General features: G+C 39.7%; 1 protein-coding gene across 4 annotated transcripts in view; it reads right to left on the bottom strand.

Moving 5' to 3' along the window:
- Positions 1 to 6,870: 6,870 nt before the first annotated feature.
- Positions 6,871 to 13,030, bottom strand: part of LARS1 (leucyl-tRNA synthetase 1) — a 71,641-nt gene continuing 65,481 nt past the window's right edge. For all 4 annotated transcript variants that reach the window (XM_037163329.2, XM_037163330.2, XM_037163331.2 and 1 more), the window contains exon 32: positions 6,871 to 10,146. In XM_037163329.2, coding sequence (XP_037019224.2) covers positions 9,941 to 10,146 — 206 coding nt within the window. In that variant the 3' untranslated portion in view covers positions 6,871 to 9,940. The remainder of the gene's footprint in view (positions 10,147 to 13,030) is intronic.

Raw genomic sequence — 13,030 nt, 5'->3', positions numbered from 1 at the left:
GGCAGTGGTTGCCTGTCCACTGCTCTAAGTCTTCAGTGTCTCAGGAGGCTGAGAAGTGTCTCTAGGGCATGCCTTGTGGAGATATGAACCCCCAAAACATTTGGAAAATTTCTAGAGACCCCCAAAATCAAGATGAAATTGCACATTGAAGGAAGGGGTTTACATTAAAGGAACAACAAGAGAAAACTGCCAACTGTCACTATACAGGCTTGGCATTAGACTCATAGTGAATGATTGCTTAGGGTTCTGAATTACCTGAGCAGGGTTGTCAACAAAAAACTATACAATTCCTCCCAAGTCAGGTTCTTCAGATATTGCTTCATAATCACCTTCGCTCACTGTGCTCTAAGCAACTCTTGCTGTCATCGTAACCGTAACAATATGTCCTACGTGAAGGACACTGTGTTTCCTCAGCTTCCCACTCTGGTCCAAGTGCTTAACTGTGTTCAATACATAATAAGCACTCAAACAGTGTGTCAAACAATGTGGTATACAGGAAAATTCAAGTTTATAAGAACAAAAATTCAGAGGTAATTACTTGCTTGGCAAAAAGGATTTATAATAAAATTCCTTTGAAGAGTGAACAATCATTATACATGTCAGCTGATTCCACTTGTACCCATCTTTTCTAATCAAACATCTATTGTATGAAGCGACTAATCCACATACCACACAGCTCCTTCACCTAAAAATAAAATAAAAAAAGAAAAATGCTTTTTTTATAGAAGGATGACAACTATTTATGAAAAAGAAATGATAGTGTTAGAACTAGTTCCCAACATAACTTCTTCAGGAAAGGATCTTCAAGGGGTATCAAAACCATAAGGTAAAAAAATTGAGCCCTGGCTGGTATAGCTCAGTGGATTGAGCATGGGCCTGCGAACCAAAGGATCACAGTTCGATTCCCAATCAGGGCACATGCCTGGGTTCTGGGCCAGTCCACAGCGGGGGGCCAACGAGGGGCAACCATACACTGATGTTTCTCTCCTTCTCTCCTTCCCTTCCCCTCTAAAGATAAATAAATAAAATATAAAAATTCTTTTAAAAAACCATGAGGTAAAAAAATTGAGAACAGAACATTCCCAAGGTGCCAAATTTCTCATTGCAAAAGAAACAATGCATCTTACCTTCAGAAATGCTTTAAAATATATATTTACCATGGAAAGTTCTGAAAGTACTGTTTCAGAAAGTGTAAACTATCTTCAAAACAAAAAGTCTGAAGTGATTTAAAAATATATCTTTATAACAGAAAGTTCTGGAAGTGACTGAAATGTATCTCTAAAGTGGAATATTTGCAAAATTATCAAATTTAGTTAACACTACAAGTGGGACAAACTGACACTATACAACTCTTGATACAATACAATAAAAAACAGCATTTAATCTAAATTTCATTGTTTCTAGACTACACTGTCCCATAGAAATAGGCCAGCCTCATACACAACTTTAAATTTTCCAGTTTTAAAAAAGTAAACAGAGGAATTCCACCAAGATGGAGGCATAGGTGGACAAGCCGTGCCTTCTCACACAACCAAATTTAGAGACAACTAAATATTAGCAACAGAAAACACAGCCAGAACACAGAAAATTGAACTTTTCAGAAGTCTGTTAACAACAAACTCTTCAGCCTGACCGGTAAGGGGTGAAACCAGCGGCTGTCGGAGCAGGGTTGCACAGGAAAACTTGGTCGGACGGACTCATGCTCCCGGAATCCAGGCGCAGGGTTGGACTTAGTGAGCGACCGAGCGAGCGACTGAGTGAGCGACCTCGGGGAAACAGCGAGAGAGCAGGGCTGCGGGTTGACCATGGTCGCGCATTTGTGCGCAGATAGACAAGCGAGGGAGTGGGCGACTGGACCGGGACCCAGCAGGTCCCCGCGGCAAGGGCAGTGGAGGGCGCCTCCATTTCCCCGTTCTGACCCCACCTCCACTTACAGCATCATAACCCAGTGACCTGGGAGTCCAAGGCTCAGCTCCTCACACTTAAAGGGCACGAACAGACCAAAAAATGGCTCAAGAAGATCTCAAAGCCCCAGAGCCTATAAATCTAAGTGATGAAGAAATAGCAAAACTCTCAGACGCACAGTTTAAAACACTGGTGATCAGGATCCTCACAGAACTGGTTGATTATAGCCACAAATTAGACAAACATATAAAGGCGAAACTAATTGAAATGAATGGAATTGCACAGGAAACCAATAGCGATGAAAAGGAAACTGGAACTCAAATCAATGGAGTGGACCAGAAGAAAGCAAATAATGGCCAAACAGAAAAGAGTCAAGAAGCAAGAATTCAAAGAAATGAGGAGAGTCTTAGGAACCTCCAGGACATCTTTAAACGCTCAACATCTGAATTATAGGGGTACCAGAAGGGGGAAAGGAACAGCCACCTGTGGATAACTTATTTGAACAAATAAAAAAGGAGAATTTCCCCAATCTGGCAAAGGAAACAGACTTCCAGGAAATCCAGGAAGCTCAGAGAGTCCCAAAGAAGTTGGACCCAAGGAGGAACACACCAAGGCACATCATAATTACATTAGCCAAAACTAAAATGAAGGAGAGAATCCTAGAAGCAGCAAGAGCTAAGGGGACAGTCACCTACAAAGGAGTCCCCATCAGACTGTCAGCAGATTTCTCAAAAGAGACCTTACAGGCAAGAAGGGGCTGGAAAGAGGTATTCCAAGTCATGAAATCCAAAGACCTACAACCAAGCTTGCTCTATTCAGCAAAACTTTCATTTAGAATGGAAGGACAGATAAAGTGCTTCTCAGATAAGATCAAATTCAAGGAGTTCATCATCACCAAGCCCTTACTATATGAAATGTTAAAGGGACTTATCTAAGGAAAAGAAGTTAAAGAAACATGAACAGTGAAAGGACAGCAAACTCACAGTTATTAACAACCACACCTAAAACAAAAGCAAACTAAGAGGACAGCTAGATCAGGAGTGGAAACATAGAAATGAAGATCTCAAGGAGGGTTAGCAACAGGGGAGTGGGAGGAGGAGAAGGGGGGAGAAGGTACAGAAAATAAGTAGCATAGACAGCAGATAGAAAATAGCTGGGGGGCAAGAATAGTATGGGAAATATAGAATCTAAAGGACTTGAGACACATGGTCATAAACTAAAGGGGGGGTAATGGTGGGGACGGAGGGGAATGAAGGGGGGAATAGAACAACTATAACAGCATAATCAATTAAAAAATTAAAAAAAATAAAATAAAATAAATAAAGAAATTGAGACACATGGACATAAACTAAAGGGGGGCTAATGGTGGGGACAGGGGGGTAGGGTGGAGAAGAATGAAGGGGGGGAATAGAACAACTGTAACAGCATAATCAATAAAAAAATTTAAAAAAACTATTCTGAGCAGTGGGAAAACTCTTGATAGGTGAATTGCATCAAATGTGACTTGAAGGTGATTGACTGAAATTTAAACATGTAAGAATAAACAAACAATTTTTTAGAAATAAATTTCATTTTGGGGGTTCCCTCTCAAAAATAAAATAAAATAAAATAAAAATAAATAAAAAAGTAAACAGAACTTTCACCAAGATGGAGGCGTAGGTGGAAACATTGTGCCTGCTGGCACAAACAAGTTTAAAAACAACAAAGTTTTAGTAACAAAAACCACAGCCAAAACACAGAAAATTGAACTATATGGAAGTCCAACAACAACAAACCCTTCAGCCAGACTGGTAAGAGGGGCGGAGCCAGTGGCTGTGGGAGTGGGGTTGCCCAAGAAAATCAACCAGACCGACCCAGTGGGCACCACCAGCGGGCAGGTGGTGGTTAGCAGATCCCAGGTGTGGGGTTGCGATGGGCAGACCCAGTGAGGGCGCAAGGCGGCTGGCTGACCATGGTCACACATTCGAGCACAGATAAACCAGGCGAAGGAGTGAGCAGTGAGACGGACCACTCAGGCCCCAGCAGCAGGAAGCAGCAGAGGGGACCACTATTGCCCCTCTCTGACCCCGCCCCCACATACAGCACCACATCCCAGTGACCTGGGTGGCCCCTCCCTGGTAAACACCTAAGGCTCCACTCCTCATACTTAATTGGCGTGAACAGACCAAAAATGGCTCAAGAAGATCTCAAAGCTCCAGAGCCAATAACTCTAAGCGACCAAGAAATAGCCAAACTTTCAGATGCACAGTTCAAAACACTGGTGATCAGGATGCTCACAGAACTGGTTAATTTTAGTCATAAATTAGAGGAACAAATGAAGGCTAAACTAATTGAAATGAAGGGAAATGCACAGGAAAGCAACAGTGATGGAAAGGAAACTGGGACTCAAAGGAGTGGACCAGAAGAAAGAAAAAAATGACCAAACAGAAAAATATGAAGAAACAAGAATTCAAAAACATGAGGAGAGACTTAGGAACCTCCAGGACATCTTTAAACGTTCCAACATCCAAATTTTAGGGGTACCAGAAGGGAAAGAGGAACAGCCACAAGTGGAAAACTTATTTGAACAAATAATAAAGGAGAATTTCCCCAATCTGGCAAAGGAAATAGACTTTCAGGAAGTCCAGGAAGCTCACAGAGTCCCAAAGAAGTTGGACCCAAGAAGAAACACACCAAGGCACATCATAATGACATTAGCCAAGATTAAAATGAAGGAGAGAATCCTAGAAGCAGCAAGAGATAAGGGACAGTCACCTACAAAGGAGTTCCCATCAGACTGTCAACTGATTTCTCAAAAGAGACGTTGCAGGCAATAAGGGGCTGGAAAGAAGTATTCCAAGTCATGAAAACCAAAGACCTACAACCAAGATTGCTCTATCCAGCAAAGCTTTCATTTAGAATGCAAGGGCAGATAAAGTGCTTCTCAGATAAGATCAAGTTCAAGGAGTTCATCATCACCAAGCCCTTATTACATGAAATGTTAAAAGGACTTACCTAAGAAAAAGAAGATAAAAAAGATGAACAATGAAAGGATGGCAAACTCACAGTTATTAACAACCACACCTAAAACAAAAGCAAACTAAGAGGACAGCTAGATCAGGAGCAGAACCATAGAAATGAAGACCACATGGAGGGTTAGCAACAGGGGAGTGGGAGGAGGAGAAGGGGGGAGAAGGTACAGAAAATAAGTAGCATAGACAGTAGGTAGAAAATAGATGGGGGGGAGGGCAAGAATAGTATGGGAAATATAGAATCTAAAGAACTTGAGACACGTGGTCATAAACTAAAGGGGGGAATGGTGGGGGAGGGGGGATGCAGGGTGGAGGAAAATGAAGGGGGAATAGAACAACTGTAATGGCATAATCAATAAAATTAAATTTTAAAAAAAGTAAACAGAAATGGTTGAAATTTATTTTGATATAGTTAATCCAAATTACTCAAATATTATTTCAACCTATAATCAATATAAGGGAAAATTATTATTCAGATACTTTGTATCCTCTTTGTCATACAAAATCTTTGAAACTGGAAGTCTACCCTTTTACAGAACATCTCAGTCCAGACTAGCCACATTCCCAGTGCTCTATACACAAGTAGTTAGTGACTACATCATTGGACAGCACGGCTCTAGACCTAACTCTAATATAAGGAAAAGAAGGAGTAGAACAAATGACCACCTACTCCTCCCAAATGAAAGTACAGTATGAACTCCTTCGTCACATTCCTGAAGCCCTTAGGAGCAAGGATCATATCCTACGCTGTTGTTTTATACATGTGGGTTTCCCCTGCCTTACAACCAATTAAACTCTAGGTACAGAGGCAGGCAACTAGAAACCTTGATTAATGCCACAAGTCTTTGTTGGCATCTGAATATTTTCTAATATGGATATGAAGTTATGTTCAAAGACATTAAGGAGAAAACAGTTTAACAAAGTGTCTGCTGACATTGAAACCTACCAGAACCAGGCACATTGATATCTAATAAATACTACCACAAACTACAGAAGGTATGAAGGCATCTGTCATCTCATTCCCATTTCAAAAATTTGCAATAATTCTCCAGACAATTAAATCAATGTTGAATTTCATCCTGGAATGCAAGAGTTTTTATAGTAAGTTCCCATGTACTTACCTGTTTCTACTTTTCCTCCCATTTCTCCGAGATAGACATTCCATCCCTGGCATTATCTCCCAAATTATCCATGCATTTGTTTTCCACACCTAGTTCTGAAAGCTAAGGATTTGGCCCCGCTCCCTCAGCTCCTACTCATCCTTCACATCCCATCTCGCCTGTGAAGCCAACCTGACTCAGGCACGTAGACACTGCTCCCTCCTCTAACCTAATGGCCCTGAGAGGGCTGGCCTTGGCCAAACACATTTCTGTGCTCCACGTCTGCCTTCTCTGGTGTTCGCTGCAGTGGACTGAAAAAGCGGACAGAGGCCAGGGCTCCAATTTAGCTTGACCACTTGGGGATAGGGTTTGGGGCAGGCTACTTCCCACCCGTAGGCCTTTGTTTTTGACGTGGCCTCTCTGCTATTTTCCCAGCAGACCAGCTATATGCCCTTTCTTCACAGCCTTTTATCTGCTGAACCTACAAGCCTACCTTTAGAATTTTACCCTGAAGACACACCTCCACAAATATAAAACCACATGTATTCACAAGGTTTCTCACTACAAAGTTCTACACAGATCCTATAAAATATCAAAACTTAAGAGCAACCGAAATGCTCACCCATAGGAGACTGGTTGAATAAATTATGAAATGCCTTTATAATTATATTACACAAGGAAGGAGTAGAGGATGGACCGAAGGGGAGGAAGGGAGGAAAAGGAGGGGGAGAGAAACATCTCTAGGATCTGAAGTGGGAAAATATTCAGGCTACGTTGTGAGCATAAAAAAGCAAGGTGTAAATATACATAACATGCTACATGCTATTTTTTGGATGAGAAAGAAGACATTAAAGTACATATAAATATTTGCTTTATTTTCAGAAGAAACATGGAAAAAAGTTCAGAAACTAATAAAAATGACTAGCTATGTGGGGTGGGAATGTCATGCAAGAGTACAAATTCCCTGAATGAATACAGTTTGATTTTTAAAACCATGTATTTTACTTATTAAAAAAATAAACGGAAAAAAGCCAACTAAAAAGTTGAATAAGAGAAAGGACTAAAATTTCAAATAGAGAATTCATTCAAGTAATATTTGAAAAAAATGTACTGTCTTTGTTTTAAAGACACAAAGAACTACAAAAATTTATACATGAGTGTGTATACGTGTATATATATGTATACATATATAGGTTTGTTGTTAATAGTAGTATTGATTGGTAACTCTGAAATTATTAACAGAACAAATGAGTAAATATATTGAGGTTCTTGGGAACCAGAGTTCTCACTGTGTGAGAAGATACAAATATTTAAGGGGAGAAGACAAGAAAGAATTGTGATCGTAGATAAATATTATGATTTAAAATATACATGAGGTCTGTCTGGAAAAAGTCCAGCCATTGTTAACATAACAGGAATGGTTTGTGTAACACCGATGTAACCTGGCAGTCAAGGTCAGTGGACTGGAATGAACAAAAACTATCTGAACTAGAAGGAAAAATAAGTCAAAATAGGTCGTGAGAGATTTTAATCTTAGTACACCTCTAAACAATGAGTAAAACTGATCAAGCAAAAGAATACAATACAGATTTGACTAGTCTGTAGATTTGACAATCTGTAACTATGACCTAATTCACATCTCTAGAAGTCTACGATGGCAGAACAGACATTCTTTTCAAACTTACATGGACCGTGTATAAAAACTGGGTCATATACGGGCCACAAGCTTGTCTTATGGGAGGAGGCAGAAGGCAGGCTTCTGAGGTGCTGACGTTGTACTACTTGCTATTCCTTGACTGGCTGGTGAGTATATAGATTTCTGCTTTGTTGATAAAGTCTGTCTTGCTGTTGTTCATGTTTTGTATGTATTTTACATGTCTTATGTGTACACTATATATTTCTTGTTCACATTTTGTGTGGTGCATTTTATTTCACAACTTAAAAATGTGCATTAAAGTCCTTTAGGAAGGAATGACTCTCCTATCAATACAATAAGCCCAGTGCAACCTGTTTTTCCCTCAGCATTTCAACTAATTGCTGTTTTTTCAGTTGAGCACCACATGAAGTAATGGCTTATGCTTAGAGGCTTCCTTGTACAAAACCTACATGCTGTCAAACACAAAAAGCTTCTTCAGCCCAGCAAGATGCTCACTCTAAGAGAGACTCTGGGGAAGTGAGGCTGAGGAAACTGAGCAGCCATGAATCCCAACTCCCATGTAATCCAATGTAGCATAGGTTCACAGGTTCGTTTCATAAAACAGGCACAATCACCCACAATAATAAAGTTATTTTCCTCTCTCCTTTTCTCCCCACGCACACAGTTTAATTAGCCTCAGTTAAACATAAGAAGGCTTGTGTTTAGGAACCAGGAAAGAGTACTTTGATTTGGGGAATAACTAAGGTTATGCGGACTGAGGGAGCAGCAAAAGAATGAATCTAAAGGAGGGCAAACACAAAGCAGCTGCCCCAAAGGAACTGATACAAATAACATGATCATAGCCTATAGTAATACTAAGCCAATATGCCCTGGTTGGTTGGTTGTTTTATTATTATTATTCACTAACATTTACTGAAGGTTCTTCTTCATCATCATCATCATCAACATTACAGAAAGGTTACCACTTGCAAGGCACTATACTATATACAGGATTTTTCTAGATGGTTTCATCTCACCATCTCCCAATAAGCCTAGAAAAGTAGGCACATTATTAGTTCTATTTAATAGGTGGAGAAAATGGGCTGAGTAAGGGGCTATGATCAGCAAAGTAGCAAATTGAAGAAATGGAGTCCAACCAGCTGGCCTGACCTCAGCACCTGTAATCTAACCTACTACACTCTAGTGCCTGCCCCAAACAGTTCAGGGGTGATTTGCATGTGATGATCTCCAAAGGCTCTTTCAACTCCTATGTTCTATGATCTGCTTTGATGAATCCATTACAAGCACTCAACTAGGCCTAGAAATCTCAAACTGTGCCAAGCAAAATAAAGAAGCTCAACAAAATCTCTTTACATGATCTGAAAGAATTCAGGCTCCTTCAGGTTATCAGAATTGGTCTTTCCCATACTGAATCCTTTAAGCAATGGAAAAGTTTTTCTCCTCTGTCAGTCAACACCTAGTATTGTTTCCTCATTATGAAGACAGATGGCACAAATAATATACACAGACATTCCAGCAAGAATAAAAAAAAAATTTTTTTGCAATATCTGCAATACAGTTGGCATGGTCTTTAAATACAATTGGACTCAAGACAAATTTGATAACTGCAGTTTTCTGGGTAGAAAGAAGTCCCCTCTTTCTAAAATGCCTAAAGTTAGTATAGCTGAAACAAACTGCTTACAAACTATTACTATAAGCCTTGGAAAACATATTGGTGGTTAACTGAATATATTAAAGCTAAAAAATCTTATAAATACAAGACTGTTTTTGTTCTTTATACAAAATAGTGGTCAAGTCAACATATTCTCATTTATTCTTTTAAATGGTCATGAGAGTTCTTTTGTTTAAAACACAAAACTAGCTGCCTAATGTACTTTTTTCTCTTTAAAGGAGAAATAAGGCCACCTCCATAATGGATATAAAAAGCTCTTAGACATGCCTTTAGCCTTCAGGAGTAGTATGAAGTACACCTTACAGAAGCATAGTGACACTTTTGTGTTAATGTGAAAGGTTGGAAGCTGCTGGGAATTAGCAGTAATGTTTTTAAATTAAAAAAAAAAGTGTGACAAACTGTTTCTCTTGGAGGCTCTAAGGAAAAAAATTTATTAGGTCCAGGAATCCAAGATGACTTAGTATAATTATGATTATATGCAGAATTGAATGGTTAGATGAAATCTATATAGGTCCAGCCTAAGGTTCTCATCGTCAACCTGTAGGCACCAAACAGCATCCCCAGAAACCAGAAAAAATCTCCAGTTTGCAAGAGTCTAATGAATCAGATAGACCACTGTATCACCAATATCTTCCTGGAGCCCATTTTCCATAAGATAAACTTTCTTGCTCATGAGGTCTATGTGGAAAACAGCGTGCTCAGAAATGGGGGTCTTCCCAGTTTGCTCTTTTCCCAGGACAGGAATTCGCCGAGGTCCCAACAGTGGGTCATCAAATCTCATCAGTTTCACTTTGGAAAGATCTACAGCAAAAGATGATTGATATGAGCATTTAATTACTGACTCAAACCCATGCCCTGACTCTGATAATTCATGTCTTAAACACAATGATCATTACATATAAAACATATTTTCATCAGATTATGAAATAGGACCCCATCTCAAAAAGCAAAGCTAAACTTAACAAATCATCCTGTCAGCTTTTACCCAGATCAACAATTGTCGGAGATCCTGTGTAACACATGCCCTGGAATTTATAAACCAAGGCGAAGGGTTGAGTCTAATTTTGAGCAGTATCCTATATGGTCTCTCAAACCACTTTTTATATGCTTCGATTAACCATTTTTCAGAATATCAGAAAGTATAAAACACTTCTATTTCTTGTCTTGCTTCCTGGAATACATTAAAACTGTAAGAGTTACTGGGGTTTTTTGGAAGACACTTGGAAAAAAAGAATTACTATTCTAATACATAGCACAATGAGTTTCTTGCTTTGCTCAAAGGATGAAAAGTGTTTGCTTTAACAGGCTGATGAGAGACAAGGCAAGAAGGGGAAGGGCAGGGGCAAAGGGCACAAATTTTAGAAGTTTAAGCTTTTGGACAAGCTCCAGCCCTCCCCTGCTTCAGATTTTCCTGATCTGCTCTTGTGCAAGCTGATAAGATGGCTTCTGGCAGAAAAAGGACTTGTCCCTTGATCAAATTTATGATCCAACAAGCCTGCCAACAATTGAGCCTGAAAAGAAGTTTATTTATTTCAGCAATTCTGAGACTTTCCAACTCCAAATGGTTTTATTTTATATAGAGGAAAAACATGATAAATGACTAGAAATGGTGATTTTAAGTGCAGCCTGGCTAGTTATGTTTAACCTGAGCCACAGAAACAGAAGATTATTTTCCAAATTACTTCCCACCCCTTTCTTAAGTAGATCACTAGGTGGTCTGTGAGCTCTACTCCCAATTATGTTGCTTTGAGAGTTTGAAGCTTAGCAAGAGAGGGATAAGAGATAAAGGGATAAGAGATAAAAGGAGACACAAAAGCAGCTGGCGGCTATGCCAAGAGTACAAGGTATCCGTGCATTCTCTTCTCCTTCGGAAACAAAGACAGAAGGATTACAAGTTTAGAGGCGGAATCTTGGGGCTTATAGAGCAATCACCTGTGACTACCATGAAGACAAAACCTACCTGAGAATCTCTAGAGTCTGTCTCTGCAGAGGGCATAAAATCTATTCCCAGATATAGTACAAGCCCTCAAGAGTTAAAAAAGGAAAGGAGCGGACAGCCTGCATGACAGTGCTGGTCTCATTTGGGATAAAAATATGATTCATTTTTATAGCTTTGCAATTCAACATGCTCACCAGTGATACCAAATTATTTTGCTATGGAAGCAGTGACAAGTTCTGCCAGCAGATTTTATGCAGAAGGCCTTTTACTGCAGATCTGCCTGTGTGTGTGTCTCCCTCTAAAACAGAATTCCCTCATCATTCCAAGCCAAGTCTGAATCAAACTATTTCAAAGAAGCCTTAACACTCAATCAGGTTTCTAAGTGACAAAACACATTTGCTTTGATGTTTCACCATGTAGTTCATTACTGCCAATAAATCTTGGAGCCTTCTTAGTGGTCTGTCTTTTCTGATTATCCCAGACCTCACTGAAAATGCTGAAATCTGAGTCTGCAACTACACAAGATTAAGGCACTTAGAGAGGAGATGAGAGTAACTGAAAGTCACCAGGGACTGATAATATGAAATGGAGGCTTTCGCGAACTCCAAGTTACTGGTTCATATGTGGCAGGGGCTGCAAGTGATTTCAAGTCATTATCATCAAATAGTTGCTGACTGGTCTTTGTGGAGAAAAATGATGACTTTAGCCCAATTCCTCCTGGATTTGGACCATAATCACCCCCAGTACCATGGGCACTAATTGGACAACTTGCTGGTCACTGTGGCAGACAGACAGGGAGACCTGTTACTGCACTTCACTCCTTTGCCATCTCACATTCTCCGCTCCCTTAGATATCAAAGCATGCTGCTGGCTTCTGGAAAAGTCTAATGGTTAGAGCTCTTCTGTAGGTACTTGGAAGAATATTAATTTCAAACTCCCCTAACATTTCTCTCTATTTCCTAAATTTCACAACAGATACTAATACAAAACTCACAGGACTTTATTCACAGCTAGTCTGACAAAGGATATAAGCAGTATGCCAGAGGCTCAGTGAAGAACCTAGTTAGTGTCTGAGATATGTAACAGAAGCAGACTGCACATTATATAATACAATTTTCAATACAGAAACACATTCTCTCATGTGTTATCACCTCAAGATAATCCTACTCAGTAGGTCCACACCAATATCTATTTTCTTTAAAAGCCACCAAATTGTTCTTTGTGGCAATGAGTTGTTCCTATCATACAATTTTCTCATGATTCATATATGCAATACAAAATAGCTGAATAAAGCCACAAAATGGCTTCCTATATATTCATATTTCAAAACTGCCTGCCTTCTGTAGCCTACAGCTCTAAGGATGGCGCTCTCACTCTACAGTCCCTGGTTTCCCCAGGGAGCATGGTCGATGCCTGCAACAACATGGATGGACCTCAAAGACATTTTGCTAAGTGAAATAAGCCAGACACAAAAGAACAAATATTGCATGGCTCTACATAAAGGCAGAAAGTAGAAAAGTGGTCACTAGGGACTAGAGGGAGGCGGAATGATAGAGAGTTATTGTTTAGTGGGTACAGGGTCTCAGCTGAAGGTGATGGAAAAGTCCTGGCGGTGCACAGTGTGACAGCTGCACAACAATGGAAATATATTTAATTGCAGTGAACCATATACTTCAAAATGACTACAATGGTCAATTTTGTTATGCATATTTTACCACCATTTTAAAATAATGTCGAAAAACAACA

The sequence above is a fragment of the Artibeus jamaicensis genome, unplaced genomic scaffold, assembly GCF_021234435.1.
Source record: "Artibeus jamaicensis isolate MK-2021 breed Jamaican fruit bat unplaced genomic scaffold, CSHL_Jam_final contig_456, whole genome shotgun sequence".
Classification (NCBI taxonomy): Eukaryota; Metazoa; Chordata; class Mammalia; order Chiroptera; family Phyllostomidae; genus Artibeus; species Artibeus jamaicensis.
This window is presented reverse-complemented; position numbering and strand designations above follow the sequence as displayed.